This window comes from Cydia amplana, chromosome 17 (genome assembly GCF_948474715.1).
Source record: "Cydia amplana chromosome 17, ilCydAmpl1.1, whole genome shotgun sequence".
NCBI classification, from domain to species: domain Eukaryota; kingdom Metazoa; phylum Arthropoda; class Insecta; order Lepidoptera; family Tortricidae; genus Cydia; species Cydia amplana.
The window spans coordinates 13,304,892-13,332,629 of NC_086085.1; the positions used below are offsets into that span (position 1 = coordinate 13,304,892).

Genomic DNA, 27,738 nt, shown 5'->3' on the forward strand with positions numbered 1-27,738 from the left:
GTTAGATAAAGCCGAGCCAGCGAACACAGGCGCGCGGTCAGCGGTAGACCGTGGAGTGAGGCTCGCGCGCCGGCCCCGCCGCCGTCTGATAAGCCTGGCGCGACGCCCCCCGGCGACGCCTACGGCGGTGGGGACCCGGCGCCGCTGCACCGAGCACACCCTCGCCACCGCCAGACGGGCCCCCGCGCTATGCACCCACGCAATTTCAAAACTGCACAACAGAAAATCAACTTTCCACTCCTTAAAAAGACTAGGAAACGGCGATGTCGAAACGGCAGCCCAGATATAAGAGAACAATGAGGCGCGAACAAACGCTGAACCTTTTAGTGTCCACCTAATTGGGTTCGCAGCGCTGCCGGCAGAAATTCAATATGCAACGCGATCCGCTCACCACATAAACGGAATAATTGAATTAGTGCGAGCTTGTCGGGCACGAGCAGCCGCCAGGCCTGGCCCGTGCCCACCTATGTAGCAGTGTCGAAATAGGGTAATTGCTTTCGCCCCGCTAAGGTTAATCTCAATACAGACCGACCTCTTGCTTAAAACCGCAAAACGAAAGCGGCAGCACCATGAACCCCAGAGTATAAAGAGTTATTGCCCATAAACTAACTGCTTTATGCAGTATAACCATTGCAGCGGTTTTGAGTTGTTTAGGGTATACCATATAGGCAAAACTTGGAAACATAAAAGGACAGTTTCTTTCATGTGATCATATAGGAGCCCGCATTTTTATATTAAAATTATCTAGTCATCAAATGTTTTATTAGTCGTTGAAAAGAACTCCCCGATGTCCCCCTCTTCCAATCCTACGTTACACGTTACATTAATCTTCTTTGATTAAATTTTCTTAAAACACTGCAAGCAAAAATGAAGGTAAACCAGGCAAATCATATATTATGTCTTATGTCATTATATGGATTTCATTTCCAGTAATACTGAACGAAAGGAAAAAATACTGGAACATCAAGTTGCATGTGCAGACTAGACCGCTCGACCGCAGCAAAGACAGAGAGCGATTGAGGAAAATTATCAGTTAATCTATTTACTGAACGTTTAAAAGGATGTTCGTAAATATTTACTTCAGAAAAATTTGTACAATAGACATCAACATTAAATAATCAATAGTAAATAATCTATTTAATATTCAAGTAAGGTCTGGATCGGGATAAAACATGGTTAATATCTGTTTATTAATGTACAAGGGGAGTCAATTTAAAATGAAGTGACCTTTTATTCGTTCAATTTGATTACAAACTGCGTAGGAGTGGTAAAATACAAAATTGGATTCCGAGAATGGCAAACATGCGGCCATTCGGAACAGATTAATTTCGATGCTCAAACGCTCATTGGCCAGCAACCCAACACTTGTTAAATATTGTTGACAAAGAAAAAAAAGAATATGCGCCGCCGTGGCGGACTGATAATGACTTCTAGCCTAATGACCACGCCATGTAATTCTTGATACCTGTCCAGTTAAATCGTAATATTTTAATGAGTAGACATTGCAAAATTCAATTACAATAAACTTAACAATATTGTTCAGTTCCGCTCAACAGTGAATTTCCACGTAACAAAATTCCATGCAACGGAATGTCGTTAAGTTGAAATATTGCTCGTCAATAAAAAGTTCGCGTCGCAAAACCCACGTGATGGTGTATGGGAGGAATCTGGAAAAAATATTCAAATAACATTGAAGTTGAAGCCGCAGCCGTAAACATTTACGAGTGCATTACTCTCGGCCGGCGTGCCCGTGTAAATGATGGTTCAAACGAACAATTTATGCCACATGAAAGAATTACTCTGTCCAGCGATTCCTCATTTACCTTTAAATTCTCGGACACATAAAATCACAATCAAAGCCCTTTACAGCAAGATGATTGAGCACAGTATAAAAAAGTTTACCGTCCATTGTGTCCGTTAAAATATTTATATTTGTGTCACATAACTCAACATCAACCAAAAACTCTGGTCTGGTTAGGCCCATTTATTATGAGATTAATATTTTCAAACAATTTGACCTTTTCATCTGACGAGGGTTCATTAAATAATGGCGTCGGTATTGGTGGTGAGGTTATTGTGCCGTCTATCACAATTTTTGTAGTAGGCGGGCATTCAATCCACGCGTATGATGCTCTTTGTATTGAGGATTAAGCTAGGATGGCCAAATCGATCTCATTTCTGATAAATATTTCAAACGTGTCATGCTCGAATGACCTGACATGTGAACCGCCCAGCGATTATGGTGGATAATATTATAATAATCGAATTCCAAGAGAACGGTTGTTATCATAATGAAGCAAAAACACCTTCGCGACACTATTAAAACATGTACGTGTTATATTAGTATGTTAGGATCCATATTATTACCAATATCAAACACATTTGTCTATTCTACGCACTCGTATATAATCTTTTGTGTAAAGGCGTAACCAATAACTTAGCAGCGCAAGGAAAAAACTGCCATATTACCAATCACATCAGTATGCAGTTAAACAAACGTAGTCCTTGTTACATTTTATGTTCATGATGTAATGCACGTGCATGACATCTTTTAATAAGGCGAGGCGGAAACATAGAAAATGTTAGTAATCCAAAGAGCCGCGGGCACGATTCTTGCCCATAATCGGAACAAGGACTTAGCAGCTGCTGTAAATATCAGTTCCATGCTTATTACTGTGACGTAATTATTATTGCTCCGTGAAACAAAGAAAATTAAGTTCGCGGCAATGCTTTGTTTAAACTGAGTATAATAGGTTGTTTAATATTTTCTAAATAATATTTGTTATATTATATTAAAATAACCAGGTGTTCTAATTAAGTAAGTAGAGATATGGTTAAAAAAGGCACGTGTAGAATGTCCGGTGGTGTGGAATGCAGACCGAGCCGATATGATGAGTCACCGTCCAGGTCGGCAAGCTTCGACACCCTAACGGACCTCCCAGGCCATCTTTTCGGAAGCCGACGATGCAATATATCGAGTAGGTACCGTTCCAATAACCCACGGGACACTTTTGTGAATTCCGACAAAAAGCCACAGCTATATTTTCGTTTCTCTTTGTATTTCAAAGAAGGGTCTCGAATTGCCGTTTGGGAAGTCTCTGTTGCAGGTAAACAAAGAATTAAGTGGTAATAAAGGCGGTAAAATTGGCGAGTTTTGTACCAAGAATAAAGTTACAATAGGAGATAAAAGAGCCGTTAAAGATCGTTCAAATAAATTGTACCGAATTGCATCTATTTGTCCGGTAAGCGAGCGTAGCTAAAGGTACGATACTCGGGCCGCGCATCAATCAACGACATATTTTTTGACTTTTTTGAATCATTTTACTTTCCACTACTTTACATTTGGAATGTGCATCGTAGTGACCTATTATTCTCACACTCGAGGATAATTTAGTTATACAGCGTTCTAACCGACAGTGATAAATGTAAACATTTATACATAAATGTTCGATTGGACGGTATAAACAGGAAGCTTTTTCCGTAAATGATACTGTGTTAATATTTACAGCTTTGAATTTAATTATAATAAAATATGTAATTGAATGAATATAACTGTAAAGGACGTCACAAAGTCCACTTAATTTATTTTAAGAATTAATTACCCAAAGATATTCCTCATTCTAATAGGCACAAGCATACGAAGTCAATAATTGTATTCAAAATTAAGGATATGTTTTACCCAGAATTAATTTGCGTCATTAATAACCTAAAAGCACAAACATCTTATTTAAATGGCAATATTGAAGACCGTGGAAAATCCATTTCAACACGCCGACAAAAAACGTGAAAGCAAAACCGAGAAACAGACCTTCCGAGGGGCAATAAAGAAGCGAATTACAAGGGAAATCAGCAAGGCGATAATGTTCGTCAACGTGGGAGGTTGGTTATGGTTTGACAGCAGACAGCGCGCAGGCGCGCTGACATAGTGCTACCACGGCCAACAAAGCTGCGCCTCGGAATTACGACTCTACCGACACTTTCCGCCCTAGACATGAAAAGACGCAACTAAGATGAACTCCCTTCCAAGATACGCTCTTTGTTTGCTGCTTTGTCGGACACGACTGATGTTTTCAGTGCAGAGATAGACAAATGACCCCTGTCATTTTGTTTAGTTGGGCTCCTTTTGTTTATTTTTTTTCCTTTTGAGAGTTACGAACCGGATAACAACCCTAATCCTCAACTATAATGATTAAGATTTATTGGAGTTTAAAATCCAAACGCATGTTTAGAACAGAAACAAAAAACACGACAAAAAGTTGACATGTTGGTATGTCGCTACTTGAGAAGTTCTTAAAATTCTTTCTCTACATGGGCGATTACCTAATTATTTCCCTAAAAAAGTTATCAGGTACAGCTAAGTGCGTGTCCGAAGTAATGTATTGTAGACAATAGAAACACTTTACGTAATGGGCGGAGGGACAGTTCCAGTGGTTATCTGGTCGAGTGGTCGTGAAGAAGTCACTTGGAAGTTTACTACTGTAAGTTTGCGTGAAAGCTGATTTGAGTTTGGTATGCGGAGCTAGCTTTTGTCTTTGAAATAATGAGGATCTGTTATATTGTTGTCGAAGCTAGACGAATTATTGGTTCAAATCTGAAATTTAGTGGTTAACTAAATCATACATTTGTAGAAAAAGTAGGTTAAACAAATAAGAAAGAGATAACTTTTTAAGACAAATAATAAATCAAATTTTTGACTGTTCCATATTCCATATCACCTCTGCAGATAAGTATATCGACATAAAAATACGCATGGCCCGGCAAATATTTACAAAAGAACCAAAAGTAAGAAAATAAATAAAAGAGGATCAAATTTCCGTAACAAAAAATATCTCTTAACTCTTTTAAGCTTTCAAAATACAATACAGTAGTCTACGTTATTTGTATTCTTCCGAACAAGCGATGCTACTTAAATTTTAAAGAAAAATCATATTCTTACAAAATATTCTAATGTTACCAATCTCGGTCAATAAATCCAAACTGACAGGTGTGCAAAAGCTGGCAGGCCAATAAACTGGTCATTACATCGCCCGTGTCATCGTTGTTTTGTGTTCGCTAACGATTTACTTCCGATGCTCTAGGTGACTCATCATTCGCAGAATTCTATCTGCTACGCAATCCACTGTCTTAATGTTGATGTAATGCGATAATATGGGCATAATGTATGACAATGTATAGAGTGAGAAAGGTTGTCTTTTATTACAATTAACTGACCTGATTCACAGACCTTTGTACTCTTTTTGTTAAATTAAATACCAATTTGATGTTGATGGCCAAGAACATAAATGAGTCATACCTGATGGTCGATGGTCACCGATCGTTTGCAACTCCAAGGCTGTGACATCTTATGCACGTGGACTCTTATTGACTGTTTAAAGATTCTTCTTAGAAACAACACAACATACAAAATAATTATGTAAATACATATTTGTAAATTATTTTAAACAGATCAATATCTACGTTCATCTAATACGTACCTACAACGTAGAGCCACCTTCTGTAGACATCACTAAGTTGTTAACACTGCCAAAAAAATCCCAGTAGTTATAACTAACTTCAACAACCAATTTAGTAGTAACTAATAGTTTCCTGTTACCAGCAGGTGGCAACAACAAGATAGTTAACTACTGGAAATAACACTCACTACGCCTAGTCAATTTGTGTCCAAGACAGACCTATAAAAAGACGTCTCCTTGGTTCCATATCAGCCAACTCCGTCAATTAGGTATGTAACTAGAGCAAATTGTCCACATCCGGGCCGTATTAGCTGGAATCATTTAATAAGTGTCGAGCAATCAAACATCTGCCGGGGTCAATCATTACTTAAATCTGTTTAGCGTGTCAATAGACTTGACAATGTTTAGTTAAAATTAATTAAGATTTCCGAATATTACTTGTGAGCTCTTCTTACCATTCATGGTGTTAGAAAGTCCACTGGGCTGGGTTAAGTGATTTTGCATGAACTATTAAAAAGCGAAGTTTTTCGAAAATTATAATCATTGCATTGCTGGACAATATACCCTCTTAATGGGTTTCTAGTAAAACGTAGTTACTTTTAAATAAAGACATATTCATATTGATAAAAGAATGACCTCCGTAGAGTTAAGGTAATTTTTTCATGCCCTTTGAACAATTGTTAGCTTATCTGTTATCACTATCAATAGTATCAATGTTATCACCTGTTAACTATTCCACAGAAAACGCAACGCTGCGGCTTAACTTAATGAGTTTTATTAATCCAAAACATGTTCCTCAAGAACGCAAGAGAAACTGCGATAATGCGTTTTCTTGCAATTGTATATTGTGATGATTTAGATTATTTAGAAGATCCATTGGATTGAGAAATACTGCCAGACTTTTTAAAGTTATTTTTGCCCATATCATGGGATCGACAGACATAATAGAACCTAATGATACCGACGCTATCCATAACACCTATTACATCTCACACACACACTAACAGCCGTATGAAAACCATTTTGAATTTGGAATTTGTTGCGCGAGAATACGGTAGACAATTGAATGAGTTTTCCAATGGCTGCTACGCTTGGGGCAGTAATTGGGGCATCTACGTAAAACAACCAACAAGGTATGGTGCGTGCGTCCAGCCGCGTTGCGTGGGGGGATTCCCCAGTATCAAGGAGTTCGTAGAACGCGCGCGGATATAGGAGAAATTGCTCAACCCAAAGTGGGTCAAGTTAGCCGGACTCGACGTTTCGCAGCAAAGGTTGCCCGACGTTGGCGCCGATCGGCGAATCCGGTTGTGCTCTTGCGCAAGCTGTCTTGTTTATCAGATCGCTAAAAAGATCGAAACAATATGGCATGCTAGGGCATTCCAGATTTAAAAGCTTAAAGTGAAGTAGACTCATGGCTTCGATACCTGCGAGAGCCAGCTTACCTCGTTATGAGGTAATCCATTTATAATGGACATGGTTTTTTCACTACGCTGGAAAATACTGGTAAAACCCAAGGATTTCATTCATACTTTGCAATAACAACGAGTTTGCGCAAATCATCCTGTGGTCAGTGACGCAAATAACAGTGGTCCTGTTTTCGTATTACTAACTAGTCGATACATTGAATAAGGATATAAGAACAGTGGAGTTTCAAATGCAAACATGTCCTTTAGAATGGGAATGGGTATTAAGGTATTAGGTAAGTAAGGTATTAGGTAAGTAAGGTATTAGGTAAGTAAGGTATTAGGTAAGTAAGGTATAAGGTATAGGTACCTATAGACTATAGTATTGTAGGCCCATTATGGTGTGACAAGTGGCATTAACAAACAAAGCTAAATCACTTGGCTTACCACAAATGATACCTACTAGTCTGTTAAAAGGAGATTGCCTATTTACTAAAAACAATAATTGATCCATACCCAAAAAATCACATAACTAAGTCTCCTTAAAGCTTAGGTCACCCAGCGACATCATTCCTACAGGACTTTAGTGCCCCAGTGGAAAACACAGAATAGTTTGAAAACATACAACATTTTGCTGCAGAACACAGTGAAACCAAGAGACTAGGTACAGTGGTAATTAAGAATGTCCCAATCAAGCTGGCAATTGCGTAAGCAAAAATTTTACCCTCTGAACTGATGCAACGTAAAGGTAAATCTTGCAACCCGCAGCCATACGGCGAAATATTGAACTTTTCACATAAGGAAAGTAATCAAGGCGCAAATTTCCAAAAGTTAAGTTAAAGTAATCGAGGTCAAGATGCCGAGTTCGAGGAATCGCCGTGGTGGGGTCGGTCGACGCATTGACGTCACCGAGAGCGTGGCGTGACGTCTGGTGGCGTGAGCAGGGACAGAGAAAGTGAGGAAACCCGACAAGTGCTAACATGTCATTTGTAAACCTATTGGCTAGTTAGCTAAGTATTTAACTCTGATACAAGTGATTTTTCTAGAAAAGTTTTCCATGATTTCCGAGACGTAAATAATTAGATTAGAAGTGTAAACAAGACAAGCTAATCTTGGTAAGACTGCGATATCGCTAAAACCGATAAGTTTGAAGGTAAAAAAAACATTGCGCATGTTTTGAACAACATGATACGACGTATATTGTAAGCGTAGCGCCATCTATGAGAATGGCGATGAAGCTTCAAAAAATAAAGACTCGAGGAAAATGAATTGCTTCGAAGAAGTAAACATATTCCATGTAAATTGTTATAAATGAACGTATTTACATTTAAAACATAAAAGCGACGGTTGAAAAGGCAAGGTCTTCGACCGTTTTCCGAGAAAAAATGGGCCGATGACGTCACGGCCAGAAAGAAACGCACATATTAATCTTATCCTTATCACACGCGGACGGGACCAATGGCGTAAGGAGCACCAAATTACAGACCATGATGCGAACACTATTGGTGGAACTATTAAACACTTATTAGTCCACAAGTGTTCTTGTTTTTCGACACCGTTAATTACGCAAACAATGCAACACTTAATTTCTACATTCATTAACTAGCGATAACTTTATTCAAGACGAATAATAACGGACGCGAAAGTTTGAAAACCGTTTCTCGAAACTTTCTGAACTATTGCAAAATATTTGGTAACACGCGTAATAAGTTAAGACATTAGAAAACAAAAACTAACATAGGTTTTACTTTTAAATCTTTTCACATATAAGTTAGGATACGGTTAGATATCCGAGAGCAAAAGTTAGTTAAAATCAGCGTACAAAAAAGTTCGGGATAAACTTTTTTCGGCCATAAATACCTATCATGTGTATATGTGGCCATTGTTCTAGCAAATATCCGGACTCTTCCATATGCAGATTTTACCCCACATAGCACTTAATTAGCAAACTTACCACTGGCTTGCTGTATTCATCATTCTGGTACTCGAACATGGTCGCGAACATAAGACTACTATCGTCTTGTTCGCTGTAGTAATACGGCACTCGCTGAGACATGAAGCTGGTTTTGCAAAAACCGTTCAAAACAATACACACAGAAAAGTTTGGTAAAGTTCAGGCGCGGCACGTTACGGTTGTCAGTGATAAGGTATGACTCATACGAAGGCTGTTTCGAGCGCGGACGCGAGCTTCTAGTATGTGTTTTAATATCAGACTGACTCAGAACGCGGGCCGCGGCCGGTTTTGTATAGCGGCTAGCCGAACCGCGCACGCGCGAGAATCAGCACACAACTGAAACGCCTCAAGTACTAGAACTATTCAAACAATTTGCATGCAACGCCAAATCGTTTTCCAGTTTTTCAGATTCTGTGAATCATGAATTTCAGCGACATACTGGTAAATATTTTGGCTGTGAATTGTATCGACTTTTGCTGAAGGTTACGATAGCCGGGACTTAGTCTGAAAGTTGGCAAGTGTTCAACTTATCTGTAGTACTGAACTCGGTTTCTGAGAACTGAAATCGTTAGGAGGTTCTGGCAATCGTAATGAATACATAATACGAGAGCGAAATTAAAAAAAACTTCCTTTATTATTAATGCCGTTTGAACTAAGTATATTGCAAGACAAATCAGATCATTGGAATAAACTGGGCTGTAAGCTACAGTTGCTGTCTAGAGCAAAACACTTCATGTTCAGGATGTAAAAACAGGAAAATCATAAGGCTAACGATGATTTCCTATAAGACTTCAGGAAAAATAAATTGAAACAATAAAGTCTCGTATTTACATTGGAAAACAGAATAAGTATGACAACAAAAAAGACGCAAACTGAAGACCTGGGGCATTGGGAGCCTAGTTAAGTAAAAAGCATTTAGGTACCTATATAAAACGCCAACTCGAATAATAGGTATATGAAAATGATTACGTGACGGCCCTATACATTTTTATTTTTCAATTGGTGTTGACGGTTGTCATCTTGGCTACAGAACCTAGTCTGATTAGATAAAAATCGCTTCGCCTAGGTCTTGGGTTGGAAAATTACTAAAAGTAGGTAACCAATTAATACGAATGACCAATAACTATTTACTTGAAGATAACAACAATTTTTGTATCGTGTTTTGTTGTTAGAGAGTTACACACGTTTTTCAACAGTTGGAAGAGCGCAAATAGCATAATGAAGAGTTTTTCCGTATCTTAATTATATACTATTTCTCATCCCAAAACCCTGGACTGAGACTACAGTAATATCAACTCAATGACAATGAAAACTGGCAACTATGTACAAATACAAATAATTTATTATCATAAAAGAGTTGTATATATACATGTACAGAAAAATATCTATCAGACTCCAAACTAGGCTGAGCCTGTATCTTGGAAGTCTGCGAGAGCGATTGACAACTACATATATTCAAATTTTTAGGTACAGTGCTTAATACTAAAAGTAAATGTACGGAAAAAAGAACCATTTTGATTGCTCTTAGATGTAAGATAAACCTATAAATCACCAAACTGACGTAGTGAAAACTGCAACTAGCCCTTCTAATAAAACAAAGGTGAACGACTGAATGAAAACGATACATTCATATCCAATTCGTGTTCAAATTCAAATGTATGCACATATTATTTACAACGCTTTACATATCCTTGTAGACAACTAGTCCGTAGTGACATATTTCTCAAAAAGACATCGGACTATTCAATACTGAGTCTAAAATATGCACAGAAATGTAGTATATTATCGTTTACTACATTTGTCTTTACCATTACACTTTCTAGATAAACTATAACACCTAATTAAAATACAATTTATGGTGTAGTTGGACAATGTTTTACATGAATCGACCACTAGTTTAGTATGAATGGAAAGCATGACAATTTACAATTGTACCTTTCTGAAGTATGTTGTCTTCGCAATCGTGATTCCTCAACATAGACCTCGAATGAACGCTTCATTAATTAAAATGTACATTCCATTGTAAAGCAACTGATTTCCACAGAACATTAGGTCTTAGGCCTTCGAGGTTGGAAAACAAAATTCGTCAGGCAATAACCGACTTCCTTGAATGTGTTTTTACGAAAACTTTCAGACACTTCACGTATGAAAAGACGAAGCTTCGGAGTAGATACGCGACTTTGCCGACAAGCTACAAGAGAGTAGGTGACATGGTATGGACATGTAAATATGTATCCTGAACACGTATTGAACACAACCGTCATCAGAAAGAAATAATGTGAGAGCTGAAATTTAAAGTTTTCTGAAGCAAGGCAAAGTAATAATTGCCAGAGAGAGAGCGTTAGCAAAGAAACGAGAGCTATATATACCATATCATAAACCATAATACCCTTCCAGCTCTTGCATGCTTCAGCCGAATCTGCTTCAGCGCAGTTGTCGATAAATTTTGCGACGTAACCGTCAGAAGTGTCAGAACTTATATCTTATCGCGCAATTTCACGGATGCTGTGACTTGCAACGATATCGTAGATCGGACCTATTCAACTATTTATATTTGTACAAATCTCCATCTCAGTAACGGGCCAGGGACACGAACGCAGCTGCTGAGGCTATAAATTACTTATCCCGGTTTCCTATCTAGTGACCAGTTTCGCGATATTCACTGCGATTACCATTTACAAACTTGTGCTGATTTTACTGTTATTTCTAACGTAGCTATCAATGTAGAACAGAACAGTTGTGTAGAAGTATTTTTCCCGAAAGCCAAAACTATCAAAATCCCATTTTGTACGACGATAAGAAGGACGGAACTCATAATTCATCTAGTCTAGTCCATGATGTTTTCAATTTATCCAAGACTGTTTTTACGCTTAGCAGCTCAGCATTTAAAAAAAGTTCCGGTCTCGTTGACAAAACTACTATGGATGAGCCACAGACCATTGACTCTATAAGATTGGGCTCATAAGCTAATGCTTAAAGGAAATATATGTTCCTTCTTAATTCTAGTTGCAGGACATTGTCCTCTATTGTCTGATGTTTGTAGGTATTATAATGTTAACAATACTCACACATACATAATGTAGTGTTATGATGTATAAATACTATAAATATAATAAAAAGCCGTTTTACTGCAATGTAATGATAAACGATGGTCAACACAAACCTGCTTATGTTATTGTTGAAGTTGTTTACATGCCCAGATACCTACATTTTTAATGAACTCGGCCTGGCACATGTAAGTAAAATGAAAGCAGCAGACAAAACAGTTACCACCTAAATGTTGTTTGTTGCCGGTCCCATATTGGGATACCCTCCTCCAATTAAGGGGCGATTTAAAACTTCTCGAGGCAGAGGTGTAGGGTTGGAGCCGGAGTAGTATTACTTAACGTTCATAAGCGCATTGTAATTTATAATATGCCTAGGTACTTGAATAAACTATCTTTTATCTTTATCTTTAATGAATAAAGATTTTAACAAAAATTTCATTTTTGGTACCTACAATCTTTTATCGCTGACTTCACTTTTCTTTTCAAAGGCAACTAATACTTCATCGAGACAATTCTAACAACCTCAAAAACAATTACATAGTTTTGCCATGGCCACCTCCTGTCTCCATCATCAGATCAGCTCCATGTCATCGTAATATTGCATTGTCATCCGATTTACATAGGTATACAAAATGTTAGCTCAATCGGAAATCGGGAAGTGGGTCAAATTTTGCTTCCAAGATTTGACCCACACTAACATACATACATACTAACAAGACAAGTCAAATAAAAGCTTGTAAAAAAGAAGTATCGGATGAGAAATCTAACACAAGGGTAAAGGGAGGCAATAGGAATCATTCGACAAATAAATAATAGTTATTCTACAAGGTCCGATTTAATAGGTTCTATTGGAAAATTTGGAACCACTCAAACCAAACAGGAGCTTACGTATTAAAGTAATGCTTGAGGCGTGAAGCGTGAAATATAACCTTGAACGATGTCACGCTAGTGCTCTGACCCTTTCTTAAGGGTGAGTCTCTTGAAAGTTACTTGACAGCTATAAACTAAAGAAAAACTAATAAGCTAAGCTAATAAGTAAGCTATACTAGAGAAAAAGTGACAAAGTGACGGAGGCCGTATTCGAACCGGCGTCTTCAATTCAACTTGCGGGGCTGACGCTCTGGCTCTGGACCTCTAGGCGATCCCGTCACGGCGGCACCCGTCCCAATCTCTCGAGTATAAACGCATGCAATCATAGAAAGACTAGGCGTCTTTGGCCAACTCTAAGGGCGAGCTCTAAGGACTTAAGGGGGAGGGCGAAATAATTTTATTTGTCCCCAAACTTGCTTGAGAGCTACTTTCATGGAAATAATGACATAATGTCTAATTAAATAAGAATCCAGCAGAAAGAGACAAAACATTAAGCATAGGTGAATAACCTACGCCCAATTTTTTATTTGAACGCTGTAATTTTCTTGGAACCGCCAAACCACTCATGCACGTGTATACACCAGCAGTAGGTAATGCCGCCGATCGTGCTAAGATATTTTGTTGTAAACGTCAACAAACCGCAAAATACAAAAAGTCGCAACTCATACATAAATCCGCGTTTCTAAAAGAAATCATATGGCAATAGATTTAAAGTTGAAAATACAAAACAGTTTAAAACTGATTACAAAACTAAAAACGTTAAGTTTATTAGGTGACGTCAGACGCATGCTTTTATTGATTTATTAGAATTGCTTACATCACTAAAAAACTTACGATTGATAAGATTGCACTATCAATACGATGTCCGGTGCTTTTCCTCATTTTTAGACATTTTGCAAGGATTCCTTATCATTTTTTTAGATTCGTAGAAGAGATCGGTAAATTGCCAGAAATCGGTAAAGGACCTCGAAACATAAGGCGAGTAATTTAGGTATAGGTAATATATATTCAAATTTTCAGACTGTTTCATGTCATTCCAATCATTACACTGGAGAGTGGAGGAGGAGGGGTGTCTGTTTCGCAATTAACTCAGTTCATAACAAGGAGGTGCTCGAGTCTCCCGACTGCCCACTAGTCCCCTACCTCCCCTAAGTTTAATAGCAGATATTTTTGAAAATGTGATAACTAGATGTGTAGAAAAATTCGGTTTGCGTTCAATGTAACGTATTTCAGAAGCAAATCAAAACATTTACTAGTAAAATTTCACAATGAGTAAGTATATCTTCATGTGTCTAAGTGACTTTTCAAAGCTTTTAATCTCGTCCTAAGATAATAATATGGGACGTCCTTTAAGATTAATTAAGATATCGATTAACGCATTTTAATCAAGCCTACTAGGCTTTAAAAAATGATGTATCACGGCGTTGCCTTTACAGGGTTCACGACTAATGATTCATTCATTATTTCGTAATTCAACGTGAATTGTAATACCTAACACCAATCTCGATACGTGACTATTTTGCTGTACACATTTCCTACCCTGTTCGTACAAAGAGTGTATCGTATTACGTTACTTTTGTCATTTACGTCATTTTATATAAAAAAGTGATGTTATCGCAGAATCGCAGAGTTGAGGTGACATTCTAATCGCATGCAATTCAAAGCCTTGTTTCATCCAGTATAAGTGCGATATCAGATTAGACTTAGTTGATACAGATCGCGAGATCATATAACAGTGGCGCCAAATAGGCCCTGCATTAGGAATATAACTACGACCTGCTGAATCATGGCTAAGGTCATTAAGGAACGAAGTTCACGCCGTTCACGGTCAGCTTTTGTTTGTTTCTGGAAAATGGAAAATGAGCAATAGAAAAAATAGCGATAATTGGAAATGTTATATGAACTAGGATTAATGGGGTCGGTAGCGAGCTAATGGGTGTACGATCCTAATCGGTAAGTCTGACCCTATTATTTTTTACTGTACACCGTTATTTATCGTACAGAAGGGCATATTTTATCGATCAGTTTCAGCGAAAAAGCAATTGGTATGCGATAAATGATTGACATACCACCAATTTCTTTCATCACACTCTACGTCGACTGATTTGGTAGGACTATATGCTTGAATATGGTCTAGTCAGTGATGTGGAAACGAAGAGATCGCTGCATTTTAAATGTGTGTGTTGCGTAAACTTTGGCTACGATGACGTTATCTTGCCAATCAATAACTTATACACTGCTCCATGACAATAAACTTACTTTACTCTTTGCCCATGACACATGATAACACATATTGTGTCGGTTTTGTATGAAAAGTAGAATGGGGTTGGAAACTGTCAAAGGTTTGCATAGATGGCGCCATCATAGCTTGCCCCTTATTCTATGAGATTTGGCTTATAGGACTGGCATCCAGGGCATTAAAAACAAATATATATACGTGTCGACTTGAGAACCTCCTCCGTTTTTTTCGTCGGTTAAAAAACAAAAGACAGGGCAAGCTATGATGGCGCCAGATGCTAAATACTTCAACCGGCCAACCCCATTGGACTGAACACGTCCTTTACGCTATTTTCATGCCGCTGCCGGCATGGCATGCAGCTCGAAATCTTGCACAAATCATACCGCGGCATGATCGATGTCGTGGTGGGAACATTAACACTAAGCTCAGATTGCTCAGCCATTGCCATTGCTGATGCCACGGCAAGCATGTTCCCACGGCATGGTTCAAGTTTGGCTACGCTAGTTGTCCCTGCGCCCTGTTCCTGACGCTGCTGGTCCCTTCATGGTTACGATCTGTGATAACAACCTCGAGCAGTGTCAGAATAACGAGGATAATCAAGAACAGGGGTTTACACGATGTCTCCGCTCATTGCCCTGAGCTTATTAACTTTTTGAACGCCAAGAAGGGTTTACATTAGCTTGCTTGCGCCCGGGATCTTGGCGTTTGAATGATGTTTGTGTTTATGACAGAAAGGGTTCAAAGGGTTAAAGTACGGCGCATAAAACCATGTATTGGAAACGTAAATATTTAGATACGAATTGGACCCGAAGGACGTGTTGTGTCGTTAGTATTCACAAACGTCACCACAGATTTTGACTGTCATATCGAATGGTAAACCGATGTAAATGGAATATGTAAACCGATGCCGCATAATTTGTGGGTCGATCTCCATTTTCATACATTTTTCATGTGCTCGGATCTGTCGGGATGGCAGGTCAAGGTGGTCAAGTGTTTCATCTATATATATAAATGCACGTGTCCTGACTGATTGACTGACTGACTGACTGACTGACTGACTCATCAACGCAGAGCCGAAACTACAAACGCTAGAAAGTTGAAATTTGGACACTAGGTTGCATTTATAAAATGTATAAGAGCTAAGAAGCGATTTTGAGAAATTCAACCCCTAAGGGGGTTAAAAAGGGGATGAAAGGTTGTATGGGGTGCAAGTTTTATTTTAAGCTAGGAATTTAAAACTTTGTAAAAATGTACTATATTAAAAAACAAGAAAACTAATTTCTGCGTTTTCGAAAATTCATCCCCCAAGGTGGTGAAAAAGGGGTTGAAAGTTTGTATGGAGATCAAATATTTTTGTGAGTGTTGGACTTGAAACTTTGTATATGGGGATATTATTATAAGATGGGAAAAGTAATTTCAGCGTTTTTGAAAATTCATCCCCTAACAGGGTTAAAAAGGGGTTGAAAGTTTGAATCCATTAAAAATGCTTTGAAACTTCTTAGAAAGACATAATAGCCGATGACAAAAAACAGGAATTGCGACGTTTTAGGTAATTCAACCCCTAAGGGGGTAAAAAAGGAGATGAAACTTTGTCCTGGGGTGCAAATTTTATTTTAAGCTAGGACCTTAAAACTTCGTAAAAAGGTAACTAATTAAAAAAACAAGAAAACTAATTTCACCGTTTTTAAAACTTCTTCCCCCGAGGTGGTAAAAACGGGGTTGAAAGTTTGTACGGAGATCAAATATTTTTGAGAGTACGGGACTTGAATCTTTGTATTTGGGGATATTATTAGAAGACAGGAAAAGTTATTTCAGCGTTTTGTAAAATTCATCCCCTAACAGGGTTAAAAGGGGGATGAAAGTTTGTATGGAGTTCAAATTTTATTTTAAGTTAGGAACTTGAAACTTCGTAAAAATATATGTTATTAAAATACAAGAAAACTAATTTCAGCGTTTTTGAGTTATCAACCCCTAAGGTGGTAAAAAGGGGGTTGAAAGTTTGTATGGATATCAAACATTTTTTCGAACGCGGGACTTGAATCTTTGTATTTCGGGATATTATTAAAATACAGGAAAAATAATTTCAGCGTTTTGTAAAATTCATCCCCCAACAGGATTAAAAAGGGGTTGAAAGTTTTAATCCATTACAAATGCTTTGAAACTTCTTAGAAAGGCATAATAGCCGATTACAAGTAAGTAATTGCTATTTTTTGGAAATTCAACCCCTAAGGGGGATAAAAAGAGGATGAAAGTTCGTCTTAGGGTGCAAATTTTATTTTAAGCTAGGAACTTGTAACTTTGCAAAAAGGTATTAAATTAAGATACAAGAAAACTAATTTCAGCGTTTTTGAAAATTCATCCCCTAAGGTGGTGAAAAAGGGGTTGGAAGTTTGTATGGATATCAAACATTTTTTCGAACGCTCGACTTGAATCTTTCTATTTGGGGATATTATTAGAAGACAGGAAAAGTTATTTTAGCGTTTTGTAAAATTAATCCCCTAACAGGGTTAAAACAGGGGGTTGAAAGTTTGTATAGGGTTCAAATTTTATTTAAAGCTACAAACTTGAAACTTTGTAAAAATGTATTTTATCAAAAGAAAAGAAAACTAATTTCAAAGATTTTGATAATTCATCCCCCGAGGTGGTGAAAAAGGGGTTGAAAATTTGTTTGGAGGCCAAACATTTTTTTGAGTGCGGGACTTGAATCGTTGTATAAAGGCATATTATTAGAATACAAGAAAAATAATTTCAGCTTTTAAAAAATCATCCCCTAAAATGATTAAAAAGGGGTTGAAAGTTTGTATAGGGTTCAAATTTTATTTAAAGCTAGGAACTTCAAACTTCGTAAATAGGTAGTTAGGTAGTAGGTTTTATTAAATAGAGGACATGAAAATCTTCTAAGGGGGTTTAGAGGGATTATATCGAGGACAATTTTATTCAGTTAGGGGCTTGAAACTTCGTAGGTTGTGAAAGACAAAGTCTCATGCGTTGTATAATATTAATAATTAACAAATGATTAACCGTCCTACCGCAATCACTTGCTGCACAATGTTCTAAGCTAATGTAGAAATATATAACCACCAATATACAAATCCACGCGTACGAAGTCGCGGGCAACAGCTATGTTTTCATATGTATGTAAATATGTAAATAAAATTATACGCGTCGTCTTGAGAACCTCTTCCGTTTTTTTCGTCGGTTAAAGATATGTACTAAGACAGTTGGTATAGATTACCTTTGTATTGTTTGAGTGACCACTTCTTGTCAATTACCGAATTATTTTAAGTAAAAGCGTCCAACTATAGTCCAATACTCTATTAGTACTACAACCATGGTCCACAAGTTACATGCGTAATTCATCATCATCATCATCATCATCATCATGCATCATGCGTAATTAATTAAGTGATGATCAATACCAATGATCGTTTTGGTTTTATCTGAATTTGGTTCCACATTTTATTGAGCTAATCCCATTGGTACCGCCTACCAATTGTGTTGCCCACTTCTTGTTGTTATCAGGAACATCATCCTTACGTAACAAATTAAAAGATTGAGTTGAGTCTATATCTTATTTGGATGGAAACCTTCAAACTTAACAGATCATCTGAAATAAACTACTCTGAATAGTCTGAATCCATAAATCCACCATTCGATACGAGTAAATCCTTTACTCATACGATACAGATAAACTTATTAAACCATTATATTAGGTATCCCTACTCTTAAATACTTATGTCCCTCTTGTCAAGTGTATGACCAAATTTTTGGCCATCTTTTTGCATTTTTTTTCGAAACGGATTTTTCTGATCTCTCCAGCACAACCGAGGTTTGAACCTCGTTTTTTTACTACCACACACATATGAAAGGTTAAATAAAACCTTAAAAATTGTTAACGCAGTCTTTACTATAGGACTTGGGTACTTTTAAGTCAGTAAAAAGAACCCAACCAACACCACACCGCTCGAAAACGGCGTTAATGCTATTGTTTGCTAATGCCAACATCAATTCACGTACTTGTGCGGCTTGTGCCCGTCATTTTGAAGCAATCAAGTTATTAGGGCGACGTGTGCCCGTGTGGCAGCGCAGCGTAGCGTTTTCCTCGAATGACGTCACGGCACACGGTAGACCTACTATCCTAGGTGTAATAGGTAGGTAATATAGCTATAGTTAACTAGACAGTTGAGTACCTAGGTTTGGCAAACTTGTTATCAATAATACCTCTATATTTTTCGCAGTTTTTTTTACCTACTTCTATGTTTGTTTGTTTGAACAATAAAACAAAGGAAAAGTTTAGGTACTTATATTTAATTTTCTATGTGGTTTAATTTACAGCTCAGAACAATAGTTCATGTTATGATACCTACTGTACTGAGCTGTAGCAAACCACATTTATTGTATTCCAGACATTGATAGTATGTCAAACAAATACCTATACCCTCGTAACATTCACCATACAAAATGGTTGCTAGGGAAATTTGAATCTACTGAATTGTATTTACATATTCATTTATTTAAAAAGTTGTGAATCTTTCAAAACCGAGGGTAAATTTTATTGTGATCAAATCAGCCACTTGCTATTAGAAGTCCATATAATAGCACAGTGCATACAGTATGACGTCACCTACGTGAAATCAAGGTTCCCAGGACAATATAAAAAAAAAACTATTTGAAAAATAAATTGTTTGTAGGGATACTCCTGAAACAAAGTTTTAAAAACAAATCATCCCATTAATTTCTCAATGAGCTCCAAACTAGAAGTCTATAACAAATCCGGAAAACCCAAACAGATAAAACCCCTAAAAACATGCAGAACTTACCTTTTTTATAAGTTCTTCAGAAATTATAAAAATTGTGATAAAATAGAAATGCCATGAAAAATAAAATAAAACAATAAATTTTATGTTTGGTTTTCAAGGCCTTATCTCGGCTGCTCATGTGAGTAATAAAATAATGTTTTGCATGAATACTTATTAATTGAACAGTAACAAAATTAATTGTTTATGTAATTTCATTCCTTGGGAAACCCCTACTTCAAGCTGAAACAACAACAATATCTTTCACATACTTCCTTATTTTAAAGGACTTGATCCTCTAGCTGCCCACAGGCCTATAAAAAGATCTGTTCCATTCTATATTGAGTCTTTATTTTAACAAATCAAAATTGTATTGGTCTTGGTAAGTTTTGATGAATGGGTGGCTAAAGGTTATCTATAAATTTAATTGTAAACAACTCAATTGAAAACACTATTTGTTAAATAAGTATAATAAGGAAAGGAATGATATAGGAAGGAAGGAAATCGTAATACCTACCTAAATAATGCTATCATACATGTTGTTTACAAATTAGGAAAAAATCCATAAAAGGTAACATTGATGACTTCATTTAGGTATGTTAGGTTTAATGACCTATTCAGAATTTTAAGCTTAATATGGTAAATTATGTAGCTGTCAATCATAATAGGTTTTCTTGGATTAATGACAATTCATAGCAAATACAACTAAATCTGCCTAAAAAAATAAAAAGCCGCACTTGTACAGCATAAACTCTCCCAAGTCACAGAATAAATAATAGTACTAGTACTACCTAGGTACAGAAGACTCACTCTCTAACAAAACGCGTCTGTCACGATCAGCACAGATATGGCCGCTAGGTGGAGACAGCGCCACGCACGGCTTATGGCTAGCCACCAAAATTGGTGTGGAACGGATGTACTTTTAGCTACCTGTAGCAAAGCGACGAAATCGCGGAGTGAGCCACGCCTGGTTAAGTTGACTTAGCAAAATCACACTGTTTTATATAATTTTAATATGTTTTTGCAGCTCCAACTCAAGTTTACTCAAGAGAACTGGGCTGATTATACACAACAAGCGATCAAAGGCCTGTTTTTGGTTGGGTATCCCTGCACTACATCTACATCTTTGCCAGTGCTAGACTCCCTGTTCCAAAAGAACTGTACAAAACTTTGATCTAGAAATATACTTAGTAAATTATTTGCACCTGTTGGTAGTCACCTGCAATAACATGTGCCATTCTCAACCAAAAGGGTATGTTGGTTGTGAATAAGGCGCTATTTCCATATAGCTTCAATTTGAAATCAACCTTATTGACAACCGACAATGTGGTACCTTTTGGTTAAAAACGTCACATATATCACACACAAAAAAGTGCAGCAAAATATTGATCAATAGTTATTTGTTTTACAAAGGGGTAAAGTTGTTGTTTAACCGCTCGTGCTAATATTGATACTCGCGCAAGCGAAAGATTCTAAAGTTGAGTCGATAAATGGAATCTTGAGCGTTGTGCGGGTTTCAAAGCACGAGGGTTAAACAAAATTTGCCTCAGAGTGAAACACAAAATTTTTCACCACATCAACCTGAAGAAAATATGAACTGTAAGGTATCAAACAAAATCAAATGCAAATTAATGTTATTAAATATTTATCATTCAAAATCATCCTTTAAAAGTAAATTCTACCAGCAATATAAGAAAACAACTCAAAATTTGCATTTGATTACTTTGCCTCACATGAGAATAAAATGCAACTTTCAAGTTTGCCTTTACCAGTTGATGTAAGATCATTTGTTGATGTGGTGAAAAGTAATAATTGTAGGTACATATATTGAATCTGTAGATGTAAATATAAGAAATTGCACAGCGGAAATAGCATTACTTGGTTTACTTCAGGCTTTAATAAAATTTACTGTAAGTGTGTGAACTTTGTTTACTTTATGGATAAGATATTTATTTCATGTGGTGACTAATACCAGTGTTATCTATAGAGGTGTCGGTGAGGTAAGTGTTATATGAAATTCGCAGAACTGTTATCAGATAAGAAACTAAATTTATGAAGGTGTTATGTTAGTTGATAACACCACTAAAATAATTAGAATGCTTTGATTAATTCCTTACATAAGGGACACTCATATAAGACAAATAATAGACACCTATGTTGTAAAATAAAACATATTAAAAAAAAGGAAAATAAAGTACCAGAATTTGTTATTTTGACAATAAACAATGTCTAGAACTTCCTGTTAAACTATCAAACATCTTTCCTCATCTTCCAATAATTTATTACCATAAATCATTACAAAAAATTACATGACAAGCTAAGTACTGAATTTTTCTGTTGGTAATAACATGATGATTTTTTTTTACTTTAGTTATATTTATATATATTTAGCCCTATAGCTCCAGTTTATAAAACAAACAAAATAGAGCACATTGTTTCGTGTGAAAAATGTATATTCTTCAGAACAAAAAATTCAACTAATGTACTAATGATGATGCAACAATACAAATACTATGAAAGAGATTAAATTAATATGCCTGACACCTGACACATAACTATATTAGGCTCTGGGGCATGCAAGAAACATACTTACCGACCTACTCAATCTATTCAGTATGATCATATGATAAATAACTGATTTGCAAGACCAAAATGATCCCATAAGAGTTCCGTGAACAAAGTTTTGTAAGGTAACTAAAAAATACTGACATTTCAAACAGACAATTAAATGTGTTAGAAAGCCAATAATTAAGTTCACCGGTTCGTTAACAAACTATTTACTTTTACACCTAAAGTAAATCATAATTATTATGGAATACACACAACAGTAGCAATTTCCTTATGAGCATTGGTATTTCAACTCTGCTATCAAACAATACAATTGAAAACAAAGAGTCCTATCAACATGCGGTTGCAGGAAGTACCTCTATGGAAATAGCGCATAATTACAACAAAATACAATTGTTTTGTATTTGATAATGCTGACTAACAGTCACTTAGTAAAAACTAAGTTACCTGTCATAGTTTTAGGTTAGTTAAAGTAATTGTAACTCAATTTAAAAACGTACAAGTTGTTTCAGTAGGTTTTTAACCCATATTCAACAGATAAAGCATTGCTGTGACCTTGAACCGTTTTTTTTTTCTTTCACTCACCGTAAGCAGCGATCTGGATGCTTGTATCGTTGCCATGAAGTCATTGCTGGAGCCCTGCGAACTTTGACTGTCGTTGGACTCTGAATGGTTCGACTGGCTATCACTAACATCGAGCTTCATCGTCATAGTCCTCACAAAGCACAACACCAGATTTACGTAATGAACAAACGCGATATCATTAGCCAATTGACGAGGTTAAGTCCAAACCAGTTATAGTTCCGCGTAATATCAATCTAGCGTAGCGTATGCGTTCGTTTTCAATCTGATTCTGACAGTTCACTCTTCACTTCACTTGCAACTTTTGTGACAGTTCCGATTCCACGCAAATGCGCGCAGAGGGCCTACCGCGAACCACGTTCGAAATGCTGCATCCCTGTCACACTTACGTACGAATTTACACGTGCGACAGAGAGGCAACACGTCGAACGTGGTTCGCGGTAGGCCCTCAGATTATCTGAGAACACAACAATGATGACTCATCTCTGATGACGTCGTAGTACTCGTAGTCGCTTTGGGGATGCCCTTCTCTCCTGAGAATTTCTCGCCCCTTGTTTCGAAATGTCCAAAGCGCCGCCACTTTGTATAGAAGCATCAACTTTTCGAGTATGGTGTCCTACTTCAACCTAAACAAAATAAGGGTGATCTCACCGTCTATAAAAAGATGTATGGCGTGATATTCGACCAATGGCATCGCAGTGTGGCTATGACGTCATATCGTTTGCGTTTCGAATGCTATCATCATTTTGTTGGTTTGTTGGTTCGTTTGATACAAAAAATAGATAGCTTTGAATCTGACTTTTGCGGTGAGAATTCCGTGAAAATTGTCTTGATTTCGTTCTAGAAATCTAGTAATTTACTGCCAAATCCTAGTGTTTAGTATTCCTTTATTTTCACTAAGTACTTAAAAGTAGTAAGTACAAGTAGTAAGTTGTACAAAAAAGTTTTTGGAACTTGGAATTGGAATCTTAGATTAGATCATAAGCCCCCTCCACACTCGAAACCAAACTTGAAACCCTCGAATGCTCAAGATTCCGATTATGAACCACGGTCTTATCGATATCTATTTTAAAATAGTTCGCTTCCGCGGGTAAATATTAGAAAAAGTGGTAAACAACGACTTTGCTACCTTGTTGAACGTTGAATTTATAATAACTGTTTTTTCCTGTCATTCGACTTGATCCTACATCAAAATGCGGATATATTTCTAGAAGCATAATTTGCGAAGTTACTTAGCTGGATGAAAAAGAAAGTAAAAAAAGGCGCATAATTAAAATTTTCTATAGGACGTATCCCTTCGCGCCTACATTTTTCAAATTTGCCGCCTTTTTCTACTGACAAGATCTTGACCAAGTTATAGAAGACGTGGAGAAGGAGGAAATCCGAACGACCTTCATATAGCGAGAGATCATATTATTATTCATAATATATTTACCTCCCTGAATATATTATCATTATCAGAGATCTTGCGCTGCGGTTAAACTCGTTATTTTTTGCTAATAACTTCAGAATTGTACGATCACTACATTTACTACCTTTTCTGATGTTGGTTAAAAAATACGTTTCGTTTCACGTCACGCAACATTGTCGCTATTTAATACAAAAAGACAAAAACATCTATTATATGTCAATGTCAGCTGTCAAAGTAAATGCATGGTTCCCATGGTTCACTTAACTGTATTAATATATTGAAGAACATGATAATATTCCCTGTTTTAGACGAATTACATGTCTAGCTTATAGGAACAGCGTCAGTTATCAATTTTGTCATATCCGTAAGTTGAAATCTTTGACTCGTCGTGCAAAAACCCCATTAATTCTAAAACAATATGTAAACATTTGCTAACGTATATTTTCTTGATGTTTTAGCCGATTTAACAATGTCGGGGAAGAAGTGCAAGCATTGTGGCTCTTCGGAGATAGAAGTAGATCCCGCTCGAGGTGATGCAGTGTGTACAAACTGCGGAACTGTGTTGGAAGACAACATTATAGTAGCCGAAGTAGAGTTTCAAGAAAACGCTCATGGAGGGGCTTCAGCTATTGGCCAGTTTGTGTCTGCTGAGTCTAAAGGAGGCGCAACTGGCTTTGGAGGAGGTAAGGTTTTTGCTGAATAAGTTCCATGATGATTTAAGTAGTTCTGTGTTGTAGTTTACTAAAGAAAAGGAGCTAGTAAACAAAAATAACTATCTTTCAACATTGTGGCTTAGTGCACTACAAACCGTAGTTTGTAGCCCTGTGTATCATATGATACAACATAAATTACATTACAAAATCCTTCATCAATTACAAAATATTGAGAAACTTAATAAGTAAGCGTGACTTTATTCAGATAAAAATTGTTAAAAACTTTTAACCTATTTTCCATACCATCGGTTGCACCAAACTGTTGCCATTAGAGCCAGTAGTTGCCAGAGTTAATATAATATAAATTTTGTTAAATGAAGCCCTAGTAAAGAATTAAGTGAATATAATGAGTCCAAAGTAATATTTAATTTAAATATAATTTTCAGCATTCAATGCGGGCATTGGTCAAGAATCCAGAGAAGTAACATTACGGAAAGCCAGAGATGGCATCACAGCACTCTGTCAGCAACTGCGACTCAACCAGCAATGCATAGACATAGCTTGCAACTTTTTCAAGATGGCTCTGTCCCGGCACCTGACCATTGGCCGGCCGGCGAGCCACACGCAGGCGGCTTGCGTGTATATGACGTGTAGAACTGAGGGCACGGCGCGTATCCTTTTTGTGAAGTTTATTTCTCAGTTGTATGTGGGTGGATCAACTATTTTTTGTTGTTATTCTGTCCTGCCCCATTTGTCAGAGAAAAAAGTAGCACAGTTTGTTAGAAGAAATGTTGTAAAGTGTTACCAAATTTATTATGCATAGCATATTAGTACATAATTGCCCTAAGATTACACCTCAAGTCAACCTATTATGCACTTGCGGCCGCAACCATAGCTGCGAACAGCTAAGCTGAAATAGTTATTTGTACAACAAGAGATCAAAGTTTGATATTTCTTCGAGTGCTTATTTTGAGTCCCGTGCAAGCGAAAGATTCTATAATAGATTCACGAGCGTAGCGAGTGAATCTAATTTAGAATCTTGAGCGTAGTAAGGGACTCAAAAGCGCACGAGATGTAAATAACTTTGATCTCGTGTAGTACACAACATTTTTCACCTCAGCAGTGAGAACATATTAGAGAACCCGAAAAATGTATTCCTTCTTCATCACTTACCTCTATTTACTCATGTTTTCTTAAGATATACCAACAATTAAATTTTCACCTCAGCAGCTCGAACAAGGGTACTTTGCTACTTAAAAACAGTGAGCAAAATCGCATTTTGCTCACCGAGTGAGCAAAATCGCATTTTGCTCATTTTATCTCACTCAGTGAGCAAAATGCGATTTTGCTCACTGTTTTTAAGTAGCAAAGTACCCTTGTTCGAGCTGCTGAGGTGAAAATATTTTTTAATATGCTCTCTAAAAAAATTGCGGAGTGCTGGTGCGGTTGCAACTGCAAGTGTGTAAGGGCCCTAATATTTATTTCCTTGTTATATGTTAACATCTCCACCATCTGATATTTATCCTATATTACTTATTACTGTAAAATCCTCTTGTTTATTTTGCAGTTTTGCACTCGATTTCTAGAAATCCCAAATTGTTTACGAAATTATGATAGTGATGTTTATTTTAACAAATGGGGTTGTCAACTGTTAAAGGTTTTAATAGATGGCGCCACCATAGGTTTCCCATATTTCTTCTGGGATTTGGCTACATTTGGGTCATAGTTCCAAAACAAAAACACAAGAATTTGACACTATTGGTAGGATTATTAATATTATACAGTTTGTCAAAGGTCTGTCTCATTTCAATCATAGACAGAGAGAATCATATCAAAAAAAAATCAAATCAAATATATTTATTGTATGGTTATGGGTTTACAAAGGTGGTACAAATTTTTCATGTTCTCCATATCCTGCCTTACAAAGGCGTACAATATTTAGTAAGTTGTCTTAGAACTACTTTTAACATTAACAGACATAGATAGACATATCATTAAATTGTAGGTACTTAATAACTAGCTAACTTTGTAAAAAGTCATTTATGCTATAAAAGCAATGTTTGATTAGCCAATCAAACAATCTTTTTTTGAAGGGTAATGATGCCAATTTTTTAAGGTCTGTAGGAAGTTTATTAAATATCTTTATACTCATACATATAACGCTTTTTGAAAATAGTTCCGATTTAGGGTTAGCGCGTATTATATCGTACATGTATTTGGTTTGGATTGGTTGAGTACTAGATTTTTTTACAGGAAACAAATCTGGATTATTTTTTACAAATATGCAGATTTCATAATATATAAAGTGATGGGAAAGTAAGTATCCTGTTATTGATGAAATATGATCTACATGATTCTATTTGATTACTATCTTTATACTGATTTGATACTATCTTTATATCTTGATACTATCTTTCTCTTATACTAGTACTAGCACCCAAAAGAAAAGGATGAGTATAGTTTTTTGTTCTTATTTACTGACAATTTTGGTTTGACCAGCTATACTTACATTACTTAATTTACTCTTTGGTAGACACTGTAGACAGGCGCCAACGCCATCCTATAAACTCATTTCAACAATATCCTTAACATCGTACATACAGACCTGCTAATCGACATCAGCGACGCGCTTCAAATATGCTGCTACCAGCTTGGCCGCACGTACTTCAGGCTCTCTAGGGCTCTGTGCATCAACATTCCACCTACTGGTAAGTCATAGACTTAGACAACATAACATGCTAGTAAATTATTGCTACCGAAGT

General features: G+C 36.8%; 2 protein-coding genes across 4 annotated transcripts in view; one reads left to right on the top strand and one right to left on the bottom strand.

The window, feature by feature from the left end:
* The window catches only part of LOC134655814 (transcription factor kayak), a 50,908-nt gene extending 27,760 nt beyond the window's left edge, over positions 1-23,148 (bottom strand). Inside the window, exon 1 of one of the 3 annotated variants that reach the window (XM_063511292.1) lies at positions 22,916-23,148. In XM_063511292.1, the coding sequence (XP_063367362.1) occupies positions 22,916-23,041 (126 nt within the window). In that variant the 5' untranslated portion in view covers positions 23,042-23,148. Of the gene's footprint in view, positions 1-8,810; positions 9,066-22,915 lie in introns of those variants that run through there. The other 2 variants (XM_063511294.1, XM_063511293.1) reach the window with 2 other exon arrangements.
* Positions 23,149-24,573: 1,425 nt separating this feature from the next.
* Positions 24,574-27,738, top strand: part of LOC134655846 (transcription factor IIIB 90 kDa subunit) — a 51,415-nt gene continuing 48,250 nt past the window's right edge. The window contains exons 1-4 of the mRNA XM_063511337.1: positions 24,574-24,687; positions 24,782-25,006; positions 25,423-25,647; positions 27,580-27,684. Of these exons, the coding sequence (XP_063367407.1) occupies positions 24,793-25,006; positions 25,423-25,647; positions 27,580-27,684 (544 nt within the window). The 5' untranslated portion in view covers positions 24,574-24,687; positions 24,782-24,792. The remainder of the gene's footprint in view (positions 24,688-24,781; positions 25,007-25,422; positions 25,648-27,579; positions 27,685-27,738) is intronic.